General features: G+C 32.9%; 1 protein-coding gene and 1 pseudogene across 6 annotated transcripts; one reads left to right on the top strand and one right to left on the bottom strand.

The window, feature by feature from the left end:
- Positions 1–1,139: 1,139 nt before the first annotated feature.
- On the bottom strand, positions 1,140–1,944 carry LOC18034954 (annotated as a pseudogene).
- A 6,720-nt stretch (positions 1,945–8,664) lies between these two features.
- LOC18034662 (pentatricopeptide repeat-containing protein MRL1, chloroplastic) lies at positions 8,665–18,041 on the top strand. Of its 6 annotated transcripts, none has more exons than XM_024179158.1 (20): positions 8,665–9,095; positions 9,229–9,847; positions 9,999–10,230; positions 10,430–10,493; positions 10,582–10,726; positions 10,842–10,957; positions 11,410–11,538; positions 11,687–11,860; positions 11,935–12,099; positions 12,607–12,747; positions 13,004–13,103; positions 13,731–13,839; positions 13,916–14,007; positions 14,211–14,301; positions 15,042–15,273; positions 15,371–15,463; positions 15,761–15,764; positions 15,945–15,993; positions 16,567–16,660; positions 17,346–17,430. In XM_024179158.1, exons 1-19 carry the CDS (start codon positions 8,751–8,753, stop codon positions 16,646–16,648), a joined length of 2,982 nt encoding a protein of 993 aa, XP_024034926.1. In that variant the 5' UTR covers positions 8,665–8,750; the 3' UTR covers positions 16,649–16,660; positions 17,346–17,430. The 6 variants fall into 6 exon arrangements, 5 of the variants coding, with proteins under 5 accessions (XP_024034926.1, XP_024034927.1, XP_006423563.2 ...); XM_024179159.1 differs by lacking the exon at positions 17,346–17,430 and adding an exon at positions 16,279–16,380 and having other exon boundaries at positions 16,567–16,577; XR_002904285.1 differs by lacking the exons at positions 15,761–15,764; positions 17,346–17,430 and adding an exon at positions 16,279–16,380 and having other exon boundaries at positions 16,567–16,577.
- The last annotated feature ends 537 nt before the right edge of the window (positions 18,042–18,578 follow it).

Raw genomic sequence — 18,578 nt, 5'->3', positions numbered from 1 at the left:
AAAAACTTGTAAATTGACATTAAATATGAAATGAAAAAAAATTAATCCATACACAGGACAAGTAAAAGAATGAGTAAATTAATGTTAAAATGGTAAATTGATCTTTGAAATTGTAAGATTTTTTTTCAATAAAATAAAACTTGTAAACTGATATTAAGTGTGAAATAAAATAAAAATTTATAACCACATATAGGACTAATAATTAAAGGAAAAATTGATAAATTAATGTTAGTGTGATAAATTGATATTTAAAATTGTCAAAAGTTAAAAACGTAGAAAAATTATATAAAGTTTGTAAGTTGACATTAAAAATTACGGCAAAGAAGTGTAAAGATCATGTACATATTTACGGTCACGTACATTTGGAGCATGAAATTAATCTTCAAAATTGTAAAAAAATAAAATTTGAAAAAATGATAAAAAAAATTGTAAATTGACATTAAATATAAAATGAAAAAAAATTAAGCCATACATAGGACAAGTAAATTGAAAGAAAAATGAGTAAATTAATGTTATAATGATAAATTGGTCTTTGAAATTTAAAAAAAGAAAAAATTAAAAAAATGACATAAAATTTGTAAACTGATATTAAGTGTGAAATAAAATAAAATTTTACAACCACATACAAGACTAATCAATTAAAGGAAAAATGGGTAAATTAATGTTAGAGTGATAAATTGATATTTAGAATTGTCAAAAGTTAAAACCGTAGAAAAATGATATAAAATTTGTAAGTTGACATTAAGTGTGAAATATACAAAAAATTTATAAATCACATATAAAATTAGTAAATTCAAATGTAAAAGTGAAAAATTGATGTTGGAGTAATACATTGGTTTTCAGAATTGTAAACAAAATAAAAACTTGTAAATCAACATTAAGTGTTAAATAACGCATTAATTTTTTAAATCACACATAAGATTCGTAAATATAACATGCAACTTGAAATAACAAAGGATAATTACCTGTTATTTAGGTTACCTATTTATTTAAAATTAATGACAAAGATTTTTCATTTAAATCTATCGGTCCGTATTTATTACAGCGTTGATGCCCTAATTTTAATCACGATATCATAGAATTACCTATAAAATAAATAATGTTTATTGAAAAATTATTCTAATTTATTGGGTCTTAAAATAAGTTTGCTAGTCTAATTCTGAGAATCAGCCGCTTCCTTTTTCTGTATCATTTTGTCTTGCCTTCACTGGTAAGAATGCTCTCCGGATGAAACTGAACCCCATGCAGATGCTTATATTTCTTGTGACGAGCAGCCATTATCAGCCCATCTTCAGTCCAAGCTGTGACCTCGAGCTCATCACTACGAAAGCTATCTTTCTCAATCACAAGGCCGTGATATCTACCTGCTGTGAAAGGATTTGATAGTCCAGCAAGCAATCCATCAGCCTCCTCCTTCTCGTTGTAATACACAAGAGCTTTTCCCATGCATGACACCAAAAGGAGAACATACAATCTTCCCTCCAAAGCCTCTCCAATGCACTTCAAGCCCATGCAAAACAGAGGCATAGTAGGTCCAAGTTCCAAAACAGTCCGGAATGATATTCCAGACTCTTGAGGTGCGCCTGGCCCGGGAGATATGACCACTCCTCTGGGTTTTTTCCGTTTTAACTCCGCCACAGTTAGTTCATCATTCCGATATACCTCAAAGTGGTAACCCTGGCTCAGCTCAAGCTCAAGCTCGCCCATATACTGGCAGAGATTGTAAGTGAAGCTATCATAATTATCAATTACGACGATGGGATTTTTATCGTTCTTCGACAACTTTAAAACCTCATTTCCCTTCTTAGCCGCAAAACTCAGCCCTGCAGCTGGAGAAGGAGGAGAGAATGCGGGGAGATGATTGGGATGAAGCTTGTGAGAGGGTTTTAAAGAGATTAGTGGTTTTGTTCGAATGAGAGATGAGTTTGAGATAATTGCAGCCATTGTGAGTGAGGTGTTTAGAGTACACTACTATTTTTGTTGTGTGTTATATGAGAAGAAATCCTTTATATATAATATAAAAAAGGTTAATTCCAATTTGACTCGAACAAGGAAACTAACTATACAGTTAAGTTAATTTTTCTGAAAATCCATTTTCTATTAGGAAAGACATTGTTTGGTTAAGGAAGAAATGATATAAACTTATCAAAGCAAGGAACAGATAAGCTTACACCTCACGCTATTAATAACATACGTACACAGCAATGCCATTTCAGTTTGCTGAACAGCTACTTTCCATCAACATCAATATCAACAAGACTCCAAAGAACATACTTCTACACCTAAAAGTCATTAAGCCATCAAGACTCTCAAGAACGGATTTCTACTTCAAGATATCACAAATCGGAAGCCTACAATCTACCGCTCAAGGCCTCAAGCAGCGATCGCATATCGTGTCACTACATATTAATTGCACGGTAGTAAGGAATGTGTTTGTAGCGCATCCGCGCACGAGATTGATATGGTCATGTGTGGCTACCGAAATCTTTCAAATCTTGTGGTTTCACTTCTTTCTACTTGTATTATTGACGGATGGATAAGGATCCGGTGTTACGTTGAGTTTGTAGGTCAAGAAATTAATTGGACCTACATAAAACTCATGTTGTACAAATCTTAATCATTGATTCAGTGTAGCTCAGGACAATCTCAGAGTAGTATCGAATCCTGATCATTGCCTGCCTATCTATTTTCTATTGATGGGCATTTAAATTGGAGTAACATTTGCTAGCATTTTTTTTATTTGTGTAAATTTCCCATTTAAAAAAAAGCGAGCCTCAGCAGTCAGCTCGGAGTGGTTACTGAACTTACTCGTGGTTAGGATCCACATTTAAAGGGCTTGTACAGTAATTTTGTGCTTCCTTCCCCTCTTCCCGTGCGTGTTTTAAACCACCCTGTCTTTAAAATGACTTGTAGAATGTAGCCAAACACCTTAGCTTTCCAAGGTACATGGATTAACAAGAAAACGATGAATTAACGGCATAAATTTATCCTTTTGGTTTGTTTAGTTGTATCTTGCAATTACGACAATTGTATAGAAGCTGCGTTCTTAATGACTTTGAACATTCTATAATTCCCATAAACGGGATATAGTCAGTAAAAATTTCTGCTGATTTTCTGAAAATTTATTTTAAACATGATCTCCGCTAGCCCATTTTTTCCATTTACATATTGCTGAGTAAAGGCATTTTGGGCGTGAGTTAGGAGTTTAAATTGTTTTTATTAGCAAATTTTTAGAATCAGTTTTAATAAACTTTGAAAGGCTAGTTTTTGCCGAACCCAACTGCTTATTTCAAAAATTTCTTGAGATTTCATTGCATATAGGTAGGATATCGATGACATATATTTTGATGATTAACCTGAATGAAAACTATATCAATCTATAATATCGATATAACAAGCCATGTAAAATTCATCTCTTCCTATTCCACCCTTTTCAATTCTTTGGTATCAAGGCTATATACAGTGAAGTGAAAAGGTAATAAAACAACCAATAATGATTTGAAAAACATAATATCTATTTCTTTTTCAATTGCTGTTAATTTCTTTTAATAAGGCAAAATGTATGTCTCAAATTCAGGTTGTACAAATGTTGATTTTTTAAAGAAATTTACTCCATTTGGAGTTATTAGTATGGGAGATTATCAATTTTCCCCTACAGTAATCAACATATACCATTTGTCCCTCTATTGTTTTTATAATGATCAAAAACCTCCCTGACAGCTTAAGTTTACAATATTACTCTTATTTTCAACTACTCTTTTATTTACATTTATTATAAATTAAATAAATTACATGAATAGAAACTAAATAAAAAAAATAAGTATTAAAAATAAAAAATATACGTTTTGATATGAGCAAAAAAATTAATAATAAAATTTTTTCTTGTAATTATTTATTTTGTGAATATTTTCTTATGATAAACATTTTGTAATATTTTAAAATTAAATGTAAGAAGTAGAGGCAAAATATTTTATTATTTATCTTATAATAAATTTTTATTTGTCATTCAAGTTTTCTTATAATAATTCTTTTATCATTTTATAATAATTTTCTTATATATTTATTATAAGAAAATTTTCACAAAATAAATAAGTACAAAAAAATATTATTAATGTTTTTGCTCATATCAAAACATATATTTCTTGTTTTTAATGTTTAATTTTTTATTTAGTTTCTATTCCTGTGATTTATTTAATTTATAATAAATATAAATAAAAGAGTAGTTGAAAATAAGGGTAATATTGTAAACCTACGTTATCATAGGAGTTTTTGGCCATTATAAAAACAACAGGGAGGAAAATAGTATATGTTTATTACTGTAGGGGGGAAATTGACAATCTCCCTTATTAGTATATTACCATTATTTCCTAATATAAAATTTAATCTTAAAATAAATTTATATCTTACTTCCCTAATATTTCTTTCTTTGTTCTACCAAATTTTCTAAAAATTGAATTTTCTGCAGTAACTTTTGCGAATTCTAATGCTACAATTTTTAAAGCAATTTCGAAATTATGAAAATGATACCCTTTTCCTCTTCCATTGTATGCTTAATGTTAGATTATTTAATTAAAAGGTTGTATATGCGAAAATACTGAAGATTTGTTTCACATGGATCATACACAAAGGAAATATTTTGTTGAATGTTACTATTCTTATTTTGTACGAAATGTTCTAGTGCTACTGCGATATATTACTTCAATATATCAATTTTATTGTAGTATTATTTACATGTCTCTAGTTATTAGTTTTATTGGCATTATCACGTAGTACTATTTTGTTTATTGACAACTTCAATACTATTCATAACGAGTCATAAAACTGTAAAACATATCCAAATGCTCACCATATGATAGAGACTTGTGCCTATTAAATCATCTTTACTCCTATAAAGAATATGTGTGTGTATATATATCATTAGTAATTAATAATAAGAATATAATAATAAATTAAATTTTATAAAGAATATGTGTGTGTATATATCATTGGTAATTAATAAATGAGAATATAATAATAAACTAAATTTTTAATCCTACATAAATAAAATTATATTATAACAAAAAATTCTTTAAAACTTACATATGATAGTATCATGAATCTTTATTATATTATATAACTAGGAAATAGAACCGCACTTCGTGCGGTTTTTAAAAAAAAAATTTAGTATTATCTTTTTTTATTACTTTGCACTCGATAAAACTGATAAAAAATATGAATTATTTTTTTAAAGATGACGCAGCCTTATAAAACTAATGTTATTTATGAAAGTTTATTATTTTTTTGTTAACATTAAAAAAAATATATTAATGTGTATAGTTAAGTGTAGACAATCTTTTCATCAATAACAATCATGTTCACACTAATCAACTCTTTATTTTTCTTGGTATTAACAGACTCGCACATCTTACAAAGCCTAACCCGTATCATCCAACTATCTTTATCATTTTTTAACTCATGAAGAAAAGAGTACTTCATGAAGCACACAATATTAATAATTTAAATAAGTCAAAAAATAAAAACACAATAACATTTCTAAAGAGGATGTTGGTTAAATAATATTAAAAAAAACTCAAACATAACAAATCTTAAATGCTTAATATTTATAGAGTTTGAAGAAGCCGAAACACACTAAATAAAAAGTTGCATAATTAAATATGGGATTATGACATTAAAATTAGGTCCTAATGGCATTGGTGAGGGAAGATGAAGGAACTTTCCTTCCTATATTAATTAGTTGATGTATTTTAAACTACTAAAATTTAGTTATTGGCTTAATAAAATAAATGAATGTTTCAAAACTAATAATTAATTTATTATTAATGGTTACATATTGTTGAATTTAAATAGAAAGAGGAAGAGACATGTAATCTTTTGTAATCTATTAATTATTTTCTATTTTTAATATTTTGTAATATAATTATTTTTTTAATCTTCACCAATATATTAGATAATAGAGAATAAAAAAAAGATGAGAAATAATGATGCCACAAATCTTAACTACTTAATATTTATAGAGTTTGAAGAAGCCAAAAGGTACTAAACAAAAGATTGAATAATTAAATATGATATTATGACATTAAAATTAGGCTCTAATGGCATTGTTGAGGGAAGATGAAGGAACATTCCTTCCGATATTAATTAATTGATATATTTTAAGCCACTAAAATTTAATTGTTTGTATAATAAAATAAATGAATGTTTCAAGACTTATAATTAATTATTATTAATGGTTACATATTGTTGAATTTAAATAGAAAGAGGAAAAGACATGTAATTGTTGAGTGTTAGAAAATGCATATTTATAAAGGAGAAAGCCGTCATTTTACATTTCAAGTCTTACTAACAACCCTTACTTTTATGTATTTAACATTCTTGTGATTTAATTACGTGTGTTTTATTTTAATTAAGTAATTTATGTATTTTAGGGGCATTATAGTCATTTCACAATAAAGGAGAGATCAGACGGCAAAACGGACATCACTTTTGAACTCAGGACGGTCGAAAACCTTAGGAGGAGCATAAAAGGAAAAACGGTACTATTCACATGTACGGAACTGTATACGTTACTGTTCACGACACTGTTCACATAGACGGATGATGACGTGGCATTGACCGATGATGTGGCCTTGACTGATGAGGTGTCACGATCCTGTTGGACTAAAATTCTTATGTACTGTTGATGGTGACGTGGCAGCATATCAGTGGACGAAAAATCTCGCGTACGATGCATGCATCACACAGGATTATTTTCAACCAAACCGCGTTACTGTTCATCCGGGTCAAACCGCGTTACTGTTCAAAGTCGGGTCAAACCGTGTTACTGTTCATCCGCGTGGTCAAACCGTGGACTGTTGACTGATGACGTGGCGCAATCCTGAGCGTCCAAACTGTTTTTAATCCGATGGCCATGATTTACTCCATGTATCTATAAAAAGGGGGTCTCTCCCCCCTAATTGGATATCTCTGAATCCATTTTTGGACTCTGTTTTCTGTAATTCCCTCTCCATCTTGTATTTTCTTCGTATTTTAATAAATTCTCATTTTACTCCTAGTTCAACTATGAGTGGCTAATTTTCTTTCAAGCTTGGGTTGAAGGTGAAGTCTCAACATGTGTCATGGGCTTTATTTGGTAAATTTATTTTCTCTTCCCCTCTAGTTTTTGTGGATGTTTTGACTTCTCGTCGACAAATAATACTAATCTTGTCTAGTACCGCCTTGGTTTCACCGGCCCTCTAGTACAAGGTTATTATTATTTGGCACGATAAGCCCTTAGCACCATATTGATTAGAGCGTGGTTCATGAGGTGTGGATTCCCCCCTCATGATTTAATTGGCATTAATACGGATTATTTAGCCCATGATGCATGTTGATACGGATCCAGATACCCAAGTACGTCATTTCAATATAATTCTCGTCAATTTATTCTCGCCATTTCAATACCAATTTTAGAATTTATTCTCACCATTTCAATACCAATTTTAGAATTTATCCTCGCCATTTTAATTTAAGTTTTAGCATATTCCAAATCATTTCCACCATAAATCCAATCACCCATTTACAAAATTAATTCTACACAATTAAAATCCACCTCCTCGTGGGATCGACACTCGTCACCATAGATCTATACTACAATAGATTCGTGCGCTTGCGAGTACATTAAAATTTGCACAACAGTAATCATTTATAATCTAAGAATTATTTTCTATTTTAATATTTTTTAATTTCAACCAATTTATTAGATAATTATATATTAACTGATATCTTTATTATTAATATATTTTTATCTTTATTTTTTTTTAGTGTCATATTATGATATATGTACAAAGAATACCCACCAATATTTTAGATAGTTTAGATAATAGAGAATATAAAAAGATGAGAGATTGAGGGAAGATGAAAGAATCTCTATGAAAGAATCTCTCTTCCTATGTTAATTAGGTGATGTATTTTAAGGCACTAAAGTTTAATTGATAGCATAATAAATTTTGAAGAAGCCAAAAGACACTCAACAAAAGGTTGCATAATTAAATATGAGATTATGACATTAAAATTAGGCCTTAGTAGCATTGTTGAGGGAAAATAAAAGAACCTCTCTTCCTATGTTAATTAATTCATGTATTTTAAGCCACTAAAGTTTAATTGGTGGCATAATAAAATAAATAAATGTTTCAAAAGACTTATAATTAATTATTATTAATGATTACGTATTGTTGATTGTTGAATTTAAATAGAAAGAGAAAAAAAAGTACAAAGAATATCTACCAATATTTTAGATATTTTAGATAGTAGAAAATATAAAAAGATGAGAAATGATATATATTAATAAAGTTACTATTTATTAAATGAGTTAAATATAATCAAATTAATTATGAGAAGATGAAAAGTCAAATCTAAAAAAAAATTCTCTATTTATTAGATAATAGATAATATACAAAGAAGCAAAATGGTGATTTTACATCACCTTCACAAGTCCCAACTTTATATATATATATATATAGATAGTCCGACGTATTAATATTTCGGCTTCGAGATGCTCAATTGATGACGTCAATTATTATCACCATTCTTGAACCAACCAAACGACACCGTATAAACCACGTCAGCATTAAAAATCCGTTAAAAGAAACCAACAAACTTTTCAGCGTACAATCACAACCTCCTCCTTCTCCTCTCTTCTCCTTCCACTGTCCTATCCTCTAAACACCAAAATACACACCACTCGCTCACTCACTCTTCTTCACTCTCTTTAAATGGACATTAGCATCTTCTCTCCAAAATCCCAAGCCCTAACTCTAACGACCACGTGCTCGTCACCTCCTCCGCTCACGTGGCTCAATCCTTCGTCGAGTCTCCATCCGATCCGCCGACAATTCCTCCTCCTCAGGCCTCAAACTCCGCCTCCTCGACGGAAATGCAACAGCCTAGGCCTCCTTCTTCACACTCGCTCTCCTCAATTTCTCGTCAAAGCTTCTCTCCGTTCGCCTCCGAATTCCGTCCTCATCGCCTTCGTCGTCGCTCTAGCCACCTTCGCAGCCTTCTCTCTTGCTTACTTAAATCACTTCCTCCAAAATCGCCGCAAGAATAGTTCCAAACAAGTGAGTTCAAATTATAAATTTTTAATTTTTTGAATAATTTTTTGTATTTTTCAAGCATTTAACTATGAATTAGTACAAATTAGATTTCAGTTTATATCGGAAGCTAGTTTCTAAGATTATGCCAACTGTTTAGGTTTCAGATTCCAAAATTCGTGGGACGCGTCAACTAGGCAGTGATGCGGTGGATGATATAATTGAAAATCAAATTGTGAGAATTTCTTCGGGAGAAAATGAGAGTTTGATGATGGAGATAGGAGGAAGTAATCAAGTGTCTGAGGAAAGGACTGAACAGGAAACCACTTTTGTGCCTGATTGTACTTACCTGACTGAAACATCTGTATCGATTGGTACTGATTCGTTTGTTTCCCCACAAGAATGCCCACCTTTCATGCTCTCTGATTCAGGTGGTGTGCAACCACATAGCTTTGCAACTGAAATGTCTGAATTGCAGTTGGGTAAAGAAAAAAAAGACATCGAGTCTTGTGAGTCATCTGTTCTTGAAAATGATGCTCATGCTGAAGTGAGTGTGCCTACAGTCTCTTATGGTGTCTTAACAGAATCTGTCAGAGAAGAGCAATTTGCATGTGGCAGAGCAAGTCAATCGGTGCTCAAGTCCCCTGCAAACTTAGAGTTTGTAAAGGCTATATCTTCTCATGCCTCCCCTCTGAATGGCTACAGCCTTTCCTCACTGAAGAGGGATACAGAACCCAAGGGGCCAGAATTATCACTGCAGGAAGCTCTTCAAACTGCAGGTTTTGTTGTTAAATCATTTTAAGAGTTTGATATAGTTGAGATGAGTGTTATAGTTTGACATTAATGGCTTTATCTGCTTTACTTTCCCCAAATATTAAAACAGGCTGTCCCAATGTACTGACATTATGTAAAGCATATTTTTCCATTCAGAGCACGTTGAAGGAAAAATACGTCTTGCATGTCACAGAGAAGGCCCTTCACACAAAATTAAAGCCAGAAGAAGAAGCAGGAACTTTCATAGGAACAACGAAAGAATAAATCTGATGCAGGATGGTGGCAAAAATATGCTTCAGTTCCCTTATCCAAATGGGAAGCATGCAAATTACGCACATGATGTTTCAGAGCAACTGCATTCTTACAACCGCTTAATAAGACAAGGGAGGTAATTATCATTATTTACATTGATATTATGAAACATTGGTTATTTATCTTCTTGTTCCCCTGACAATATGCCATGAGAAAACTGCTAGTCAAACTGATTAATTGATAAACCAGTTTATCTGTGATGGCTCATTAATAATGTAATGCCTGTCCATATACCGCTAAAAAGGTCATGAGCTTATGCTTGATTGATTTATTAGGATAAGTGAGTGCATAGATTTGCTGGAAGATATGGAAAGAAAGGGTTTGCTGGATATGGATAAGGTAGGCTTTTGTCCTTTTTCCTTTCTTGACCTTGTACATTTAATTATCTTGGTCACTGTTGTTAGTTTAGTAACTTCTTTAATTTCAGGTGTATCATGCTAGGTTTTTTAATGTCTGCAAAAGTCAAAAGGCTATTAAAGAAGCTTTTTGTTTCTTCAAACTCGTCCCAAACCCAACCTTGAGTACTTTTAACATGCTGATGTCTGTGTGCGCAAGTTCTAAAGATTCAGAGGGTAAGTCCAAGTGCTTTTCTCTTTTTGTTTGGTGCTCCTGCTTGAGGCTTGCTTGAAGCTGTGATTAATTGGTCTTGATATTCTGTGTTTTACTGATGTCTAAATGCAAATTTAGGAGCTTTTCAAGTTCTACGGCTCGTCCAAGAGGCTGGACTCAAAGCTGATTGCAAACTTTACACGACTCTAATAACAACTTGTGCCAAAAGTGGGAAAGTTGATGCAATGTTTGAGGTATGAAAACTTTCAATTTAGTTTCTCTAGGGTTAGATTGCCTTCAGTGATCAGGGTCTTGGCTAGTTGTCCCTCTAATTCTACCTTCTTATGATCTATGTTATCACTAGTAAATCTGTTTCTACGGGTTCTTGTTATCACCTTCATGTTATTTGCCTTGGCAACTCTGTCATATAATTTAATCTTTTTCTATCTGAGAAATATGGGTCGAAATCAGGCACACAAATATTTCTTTGTTACCATCCTTATCTGTTTCTGCCTAACCAAATTCTAGGCTGGGATTATCCTAGCCTGTTTTTCTATTTGAGTGATTTTTCTTTAAAATCAGCTAGACAAATGGTGAAAACTCTCTTTCTGGTGATGATAAGTTGAGCTACTTTTCTATGATTTAGTTTTGATGATAATTGATGTTGTTTAACATAAAAGTGTTCTGAGGTACATTGTTTCCCTAGGTGTTTCATGAGATGGTTAATGCTGGTATAGAGCCAAATGTTCATACATACGGGGCACTTATTGATGGTTGTGCAAAAGCAGGCCAAGTAGCTAAGGCGTTTGGTGCTTATGGTATTATGAGGTCTAAGGTATGATTATTTGATAGATTTATTTTATTCTATCAAGTCCTTAGTTTGCTTCTCAATATATTTTTTAACAAGGGAATTTTGCTCATGATTAGTTCAACATTGCATTCTTCCATAAATTCTTGGCACTGAAACATGTTATATTCAGTAGAATGTGAAGCCTGATCGAGTTGTTTTCAACGCACTTATCACTGCATGTGGTCAATCTGGAGCAGTTGATCGTGCCTTTGATGTGTTGGCAGAAATGAATGCCGAAGTGCATCCTGTAGATCCTGATCACATTACTATTGGTGCACTAATGAAGGCTTGTGCAAACGCTGGTCAGGTGTGTATATCATCTATTCACATATTGCGTCATTTCTATTTATAAACTACTAGGGATTAATGTATTTATTGTAGGTTGATCGAGCACGTGAAGTATACAAGATGATCCATAAGTATAACATCAAGGGCACTCCAGAGGTGTATACCATTGCTATTAATTGTTGTAGCCAGACTGGTGATTGGGAGTTTGCGTGCAGTGTGTATGATGACATGACAAAGAAAGGAGTGATCCCTGATGAGGTATCCTTTATTTTGATCTTTGTTAGCCAACTTTATTGCGTATCTTTTATGACATTAAGTTTTTTACTTCACGGTTCAAATTGAACATTTCTGCTTTTGAGGTTTGAACCTGTTAACAATGGAGAGGTATCCTTTATTTTAATTTTTGCTGGCCCCTGTATCATTTATGCTATTAAATTTCTTATTTCTAGGTTCAAATTGGACACTTCCACTTTTGAGATTTGATCTGTTAACAGTCATTTAATCATATAAATTTGGTGGCTGATTTTTGGTAATATATTCGGGTTGGTAGGATAAGCTAAAGAAATTACAGTTTAGGGTTCTCTGTTTCATGTGTTGTAGTTCTCTTTCTTTTGACAAGATGGCAAAGCAATTTTTGGATCTAACATATGGTTTCCATTTATTAATCTGGTTACCTATTCCATTTCTTATGTTAAACATATGGCTTTTACATTTGCTTCCCAAAATGACATGAAGATTCCTTTCTCAATTTTTACTTGAATGCAGGTGTTTCTCAGTGCATTAATAGATTTTGCCGGACATGCTGGAAAGGTGGAGGCTGCCTTTGAAATCTTACAGGAAGCCAAAAATCAAGGAATAAGTGTTGGAATAATATCATATAGCTCACTCATGGGAGCTTGTAGCAATGTATGTCTCATGTAGGCAGTTGGTGTAGATGTTGGTTTACATTAAAAATATACATGGGTGGTTCATTTTTATGTTCATCTATGGTTTGAACATATTTTTCTTGCTTGAAACTTTCAAATGTGGCGATATGTCTAGATGTGCTTAGAAAAGTTTTCTCCCATCCTACTACTGCTTTATTGAGATGGATTTGCATATATAAAATTGCTACGTTAATATGTTATGCTACACCGACAAAATGTTCTGTTCTTTATTTCAGGCCAAAAACTGGCAGAAGGCGTTGGAGCTATACGAACATATGAAGTCCATTAAACTGAAACCAACTGTTTCTACTATGAATGCATTGATCACTGCATTATGTAAGTCTGCGTCTTTATCTCACCTTTCTTCCAGATACACATAAAAATTTGTAACATGATCTTCTTGAAAAATTACCTGAAAATTTCTGTTGACGATGGAAGGAGAAGCTTGCACAATAAAGACTAAATGTTCTTTCTCTTTCAAGTTTTATGAATTATGATGATTATGCAACTGAGTATAAAGTTTTACAAAGTACTAATGGTGGAAAAAGTGTGATATTGTACCAATTGTGGCAAGGTTTTGAGAATTTTTTGTTGAGACTCGGTAGCTCTCATGATTCTTAAAGTATATATGACACAAATTGATTTATTTATTAGGTTAGTACTTGACATAAAAGCTTAAATTGCTAAGTAAGATCCCGAACAATAGTTTTAAGCTCTCTAACAGCACCTCTTATGTACAAGACTAAATTTATCGCCAATCTTGTTGCAAATGCAAATGACTGATACAGAAGGAATCAAGTGCAAAGATTTAAACACAAGACCTCTTGGTTAAATTGATTCTGGTACAATATTAAGTTACCACTAAAGGCAAGCTCTCTAATAGAATATAGTGTTATTATCTGGAAATGTGGCGTAATTATATATGACAGCGATATTTCTATAACAAAAGAACTTGCTGCACAGGTGATGGGGATCAATTGCCAAAGACAATGGAAGTTCTATCAGATATGAAAAGTTTAGGGTTGTGTCCAAACACCATCACGTACTCAATACTCTTAGTGGCATGTGAAAGGTAACTGTGCTGGAGTTTAATTATATATATTTGGCTGATGAACTTAGCACTTATGAGAACTAGTTACATGCTGTAGAAAGGATGATGTCGAGGTAGGCCTCATGCTTCTCTCTCAAGCCAAAGAAGATGGTGTTATCCCTAATCTCGTTATGTTTAAATGTATAATTGGTAAGTTTTAGGGGAGCTAATTAGTAGTTCTACGATGCTCTTCTAGATGTTATGTTTTCATAGTTCCTCTTTCTAGGCTTAGATCATCACTTTCTTTCTCCGAGTTCCAAGGAAAATGGTTATAGATTTTTATGTGCATAAACCTTCTGATGCCTTAAATTTATCTAGCTCTAATCTGAAGATATAATGTGATATCTTTGAAGGAATGTGCTCGAGGAGATATGAGAAGGCTCGAACCCTCAACGAGCATGTTTTGTCTTTCAACTCGGGAAGGCCACAAATTGAAAATAAGTGGTATGTTACGCTTTGTCTCTAGCAGGATAATGTCTCTGGCAAATAGTCTGCTATATATATATATAACTGTTGAGAGCAACACTTATGGTTGAACTTATAGCATGTGATCTTGGGCTTTCATACTTCCGAAAAACAGAAGGCCTTCTTGACGCCATATGTATTTTGATTAGGTTAATAGCGATTCTTGTGTACACTTCAATTTCTTGGGGAAAAAAGAAAATTGCATTGTACGGCTGCAACAAAATTGATTCTTGTGGGTGCTATTATAAAATTTATTAATATTTTAATATTAAGTTAGAGGATGAAGTTCCGAACTTGTCTATATTTTTCTTTGTTGGTGGCTTTATTGTGGTGCATAGACTCCAAGAGAAAGTTAGATTCTCTTGATTAAGTTGATTCCAAAATTTACTTAAGACACTTCAGAAAATTGGTACTGAAAAATAATTCTTCATTTTAATTTCACATTTTGTGTTTTTCCTTGGATATCAAAAGATTACTTATTATTTGTGTATAATATTGTGAGGTCCCGATCATCTGCCATTATACACAATGGCCACTGCTAATGGTTCTAGGTTTCTAACCAAAATCCAATTTTTGGTGGATCAGGCAAGGTTTGGAAGGGCGGAAATGCCCTTCCAGCATAAGTTATTAGAACCTTTTTCGATTTGACCATCAACAGAAAAGTGTGACTACTTGCCCCGGGATATGAGCCATCTCTAATCACCTTCTCTTTTCCTTAGGACGTCACTTGCCTTAATGGTCTACCGTGAAGCAATCGTTGCTGGTACAATACCTACCGTGGAAGTTGTTTCAAAAGTTTTGGGATGCTTGCAGCTTCCTTACAATGCTGACATAAGAGAGAGACTAGTAGAGAATTTGGGAGTTAGTGCTGACGCATTGAAGCGCTCCAATCTCTGTTCATTGATTGATGGTTTTGGGGAGTACGACCCTCGTGCTTTTTCATTACTTGAGGTCTGTAGGGAGCTGAAGCTAGAATATTTTACTTCACTGAGTTCATTTTTATAATGTTAAATAGGTGAAACTATTCTAGATTGTCTTGAATTTATAGGAAGCTGCTTCTTTTGGAATTGTTCCATGTGTATCCTTCAAAGAAATTCCTGTTGTTGTTGATGCAAGAAAGCTGGAGATTCATACTGCTAAGGTGAGTTTGTCTTTTCAGCATGCCACAATTTGCTGATACTACCTTGATATGTATTGTTAATACTGCTGCTTAGTTAAGTTTGTTTCTGTTTGTGTTCATTTAAAATGCTGTATTCTTACGAATTTACTAACAGGGAGACATCATATTAACATCCTTCCATAACCTTTTAACAACTTTCAGAGTTCTTATAATTTGGACGGTTTAAGCTTTCATTAAGCTAGAATGTTTTCTGCTTCATAGTTTTATTCATTTCTCTGTTTTTCTTCCTCTGAAACGCCTTTTATTCATTGTGTGTAGTCAGGTACTTTTCATCCCTAACCTTTGTTGATTATCATAAGATATGCTCAGTAGAAATATATTAAAAAAGGAAAAGAAAACACAATTAATAAGAATCCCACTGGTTTGTGCTGTGGTGGAGCAAAGAGATGGTACTGTGGTTCGGGTATTCATTTATTCATTTTCTGTTACTGAAATTTTCCAGGTATACCTTTTAACTATACTGAAAGGCCTCAGACATCGGCTTGCCGCTGGTAATGTTGTCTGCATTTATTTTTTGGTCTCTGATGTGTATTTACCATTCTAACTCAATTTCTAGTTCAAAGTCATTCAATTCAATGAATTTTTGGATAACTGGATATTATTAAAAACTAAAAAGAATTATGTGCTGCATGTTGTTTCTCTATAGCTTTTAGGAAGCTTTTGACAACATCCTTTTGGAATATAAATAGTTTAAGCTTCTCTTTTATTTGTAATGTGTTTTCAGTTTAAATGATTCTATTTCCATCAATTTAAATGATTTTATTTCTGTCAAATAGCCATTCTCTGCAAGAAGAATTAGTTTCAGAAGAAGAATTCTACCATAAATCTATGCAGTAATATCAAGAATATGGTTCATTGACAGGGGAGTCTATTCTGCAGTCAGTTATATACCTTTCTATGTATCTCTTCGGTTCTTCCTGTTCTCCATTTTAATGTACAGTATAATACTAAATAATAAAATAATAGATAAATTCAGCAGAGTAGAAAGGATAGCAAATTTTAATTTGTATTTTTATAGCTTGATGCTAGTACCTGTTAATTTTTACCACCCTCAATTATGACAGGGGCGAAATTACCCAATGTAAACATTTTACTGCCTGTGGAAAAGACTCAAATCAAGTCTGTTGGAGGGGAGAAAACTATTGATATTGCAGAAAGGTGAGAACAGCTTCTTTCTGAGTTTAAAATGAAATGATATCCATCTGTTGTTCCTTTTCTCCCCATTTCCCAAAAAAGTTTAGATATTTGCGGTAAAAATTGTGAGTGAGCAACCAAGCTAGTCAAAAACAGTGGTTGATGAACCAAAGCCTTACATGTTTTGCTGCTCGGATTTTAGAAACCAAAAATAATTGCCATCAATGTATCATCAGCGAATAACCATGAAAATTTAAACATTCAGATTATCAAACCTTTTTATTATTATTATTATTATTTAGCCTAATGGCATCCAATCCGCTCCCCACCGTGTGAATGGGATTCGAACCATGGACCTTTTGTTTTCCACCCAAGAGATTTTACCAACTGAGCTAGTTGACACCTACTAAATTCGGATGATCAAACTAAATAAGCAAGATATGGAGATGTATGGCTGGTATTATTATATTCTGCATTCTTGATGGTTTTACCACCAAAAAAGCATTTTAGTTGTCAAATCCTAATTATGGAAGTGTGAAAATTTTGTTAGCAAATAGGTCTTGGAGTACTTCCCATCATTTATTGTCTGGACAAATTCAATCAAATTCAGTATCCCAGTGCTAAATCTCCAGTCTTACATATATTAAGTGCCTCAATTTGAATGAATGCACATGAAAATGATTCTGAATGTTTATTATTTGGTTGACAGGACCACCCAAGCAATTGCAGCACTGTTGAGAAGGCTGGGACTTCCTAATCAAGGAAATGGATCATATGGAAAAATCAGAATCAATGGGCTTGCCTTAAAAAGATGGTTTCAACCGAAGCTTGCATCTCCTTTCAGTGGAAAACCAGGAGAGCTGAGCTCATTGCAATTGGGAAAATTTATCACCCATCAGCAGCGCAACATTCGGACTGGCAATCTCTCTTTGGAGTAAAAAGGGAAATGTTTATGGCTGCCAGCAGGGAAAACATTTGGAATATGTTCTATTTTTGGGCTTTCCATACGTGAGCCATAGCTGCAGAATTCTTCTTGTTTCTACAAATTCAGTGTATGAGTTATAGGGGAGGATGATGAAAAACAATAATGGAGCTTCAGATCTCGTTGCTATTCATGAAGTGGGTAGAGGCACCTGTAGTTCATTTTGAAAAGCATAATAAATCGCAAAGGTCACGATTGTTGTTGATGCCTCAAATGTCTTTATTATTGCTGGAAACTTCAGGTGCAAAACTTTTAACTGTTTATGTAATTTAGCGAATGAGTCTCATGTGTTATATATCATAAAATATACAAAGGTGTATGCTGCTTGTATAACATCTATTAGATTGTACTTGTCACTGTCATGTATCTAAAACACTGCAGTCTAAAGGACCTAACCTTTTCTGAAATTATAGTGCTGTAATCTTTATAACCACTTTTTAAATATAATATAATGCTAGAAAGTTTTGAGAAATACGGCATAAAGTAGGCACACACATTTTTTTCCCTTTTTTATTTGGTGATCTTCTCTTGCTGTATGCTGGAACATGACATAATTAGTTGACTGTGTTTGCAGAGAACTTTGTGTTTGCAATGAAATATGTTATTTGTGGAAGGTGGATAGAAGAATATTGGCAATTAGATTATTGAGCGACCTGCTTCTATGAAAAATTCACATGCCTTTTGACACTGAAATAGATCAAACATCTCCACTCTTGAGCATAAGGTGCAGCAACCCTACATGTTTTGCTGAAGACTCTGATCATTATCCAATTAAAATACTTAGCTATTGTAGACTGGATAATAGACAAAAGCTAATGCATGTGATCTTGTTGCTAGACAGAAAATTGCAGTATGATTTTCCTTGGCCAGTATGCATGTTCAGTCACTTGTCACTATGATCCAAGATATCTGGTTTACATGCAAAATATTTGAATTTGCTCCATCAAACTAGCAAAATGT

This window comes from Citrus clementina, unplaced genomic scaffold (assembly GCF_000493195.1).
Source record: "Citrus clementina cultivar Clemenules unplaced genomic scaffold, Citrus_clementina_v1.0 scaffold_8, whole genome shotgun sequence".
In the NCBI taxonomy this organism is placed as follows: domain Eukaryota; kingdom Viridiplantae; phylum Streptophyta; class Magnoliopsida; order Sapindales; family Rutaceae; genus Citrus; species Citrus x clementina.
Note: the sequence above shows the minus strand (reverse complement) of the source record. Positions and strands in the feature narration are given on the sequence as shown.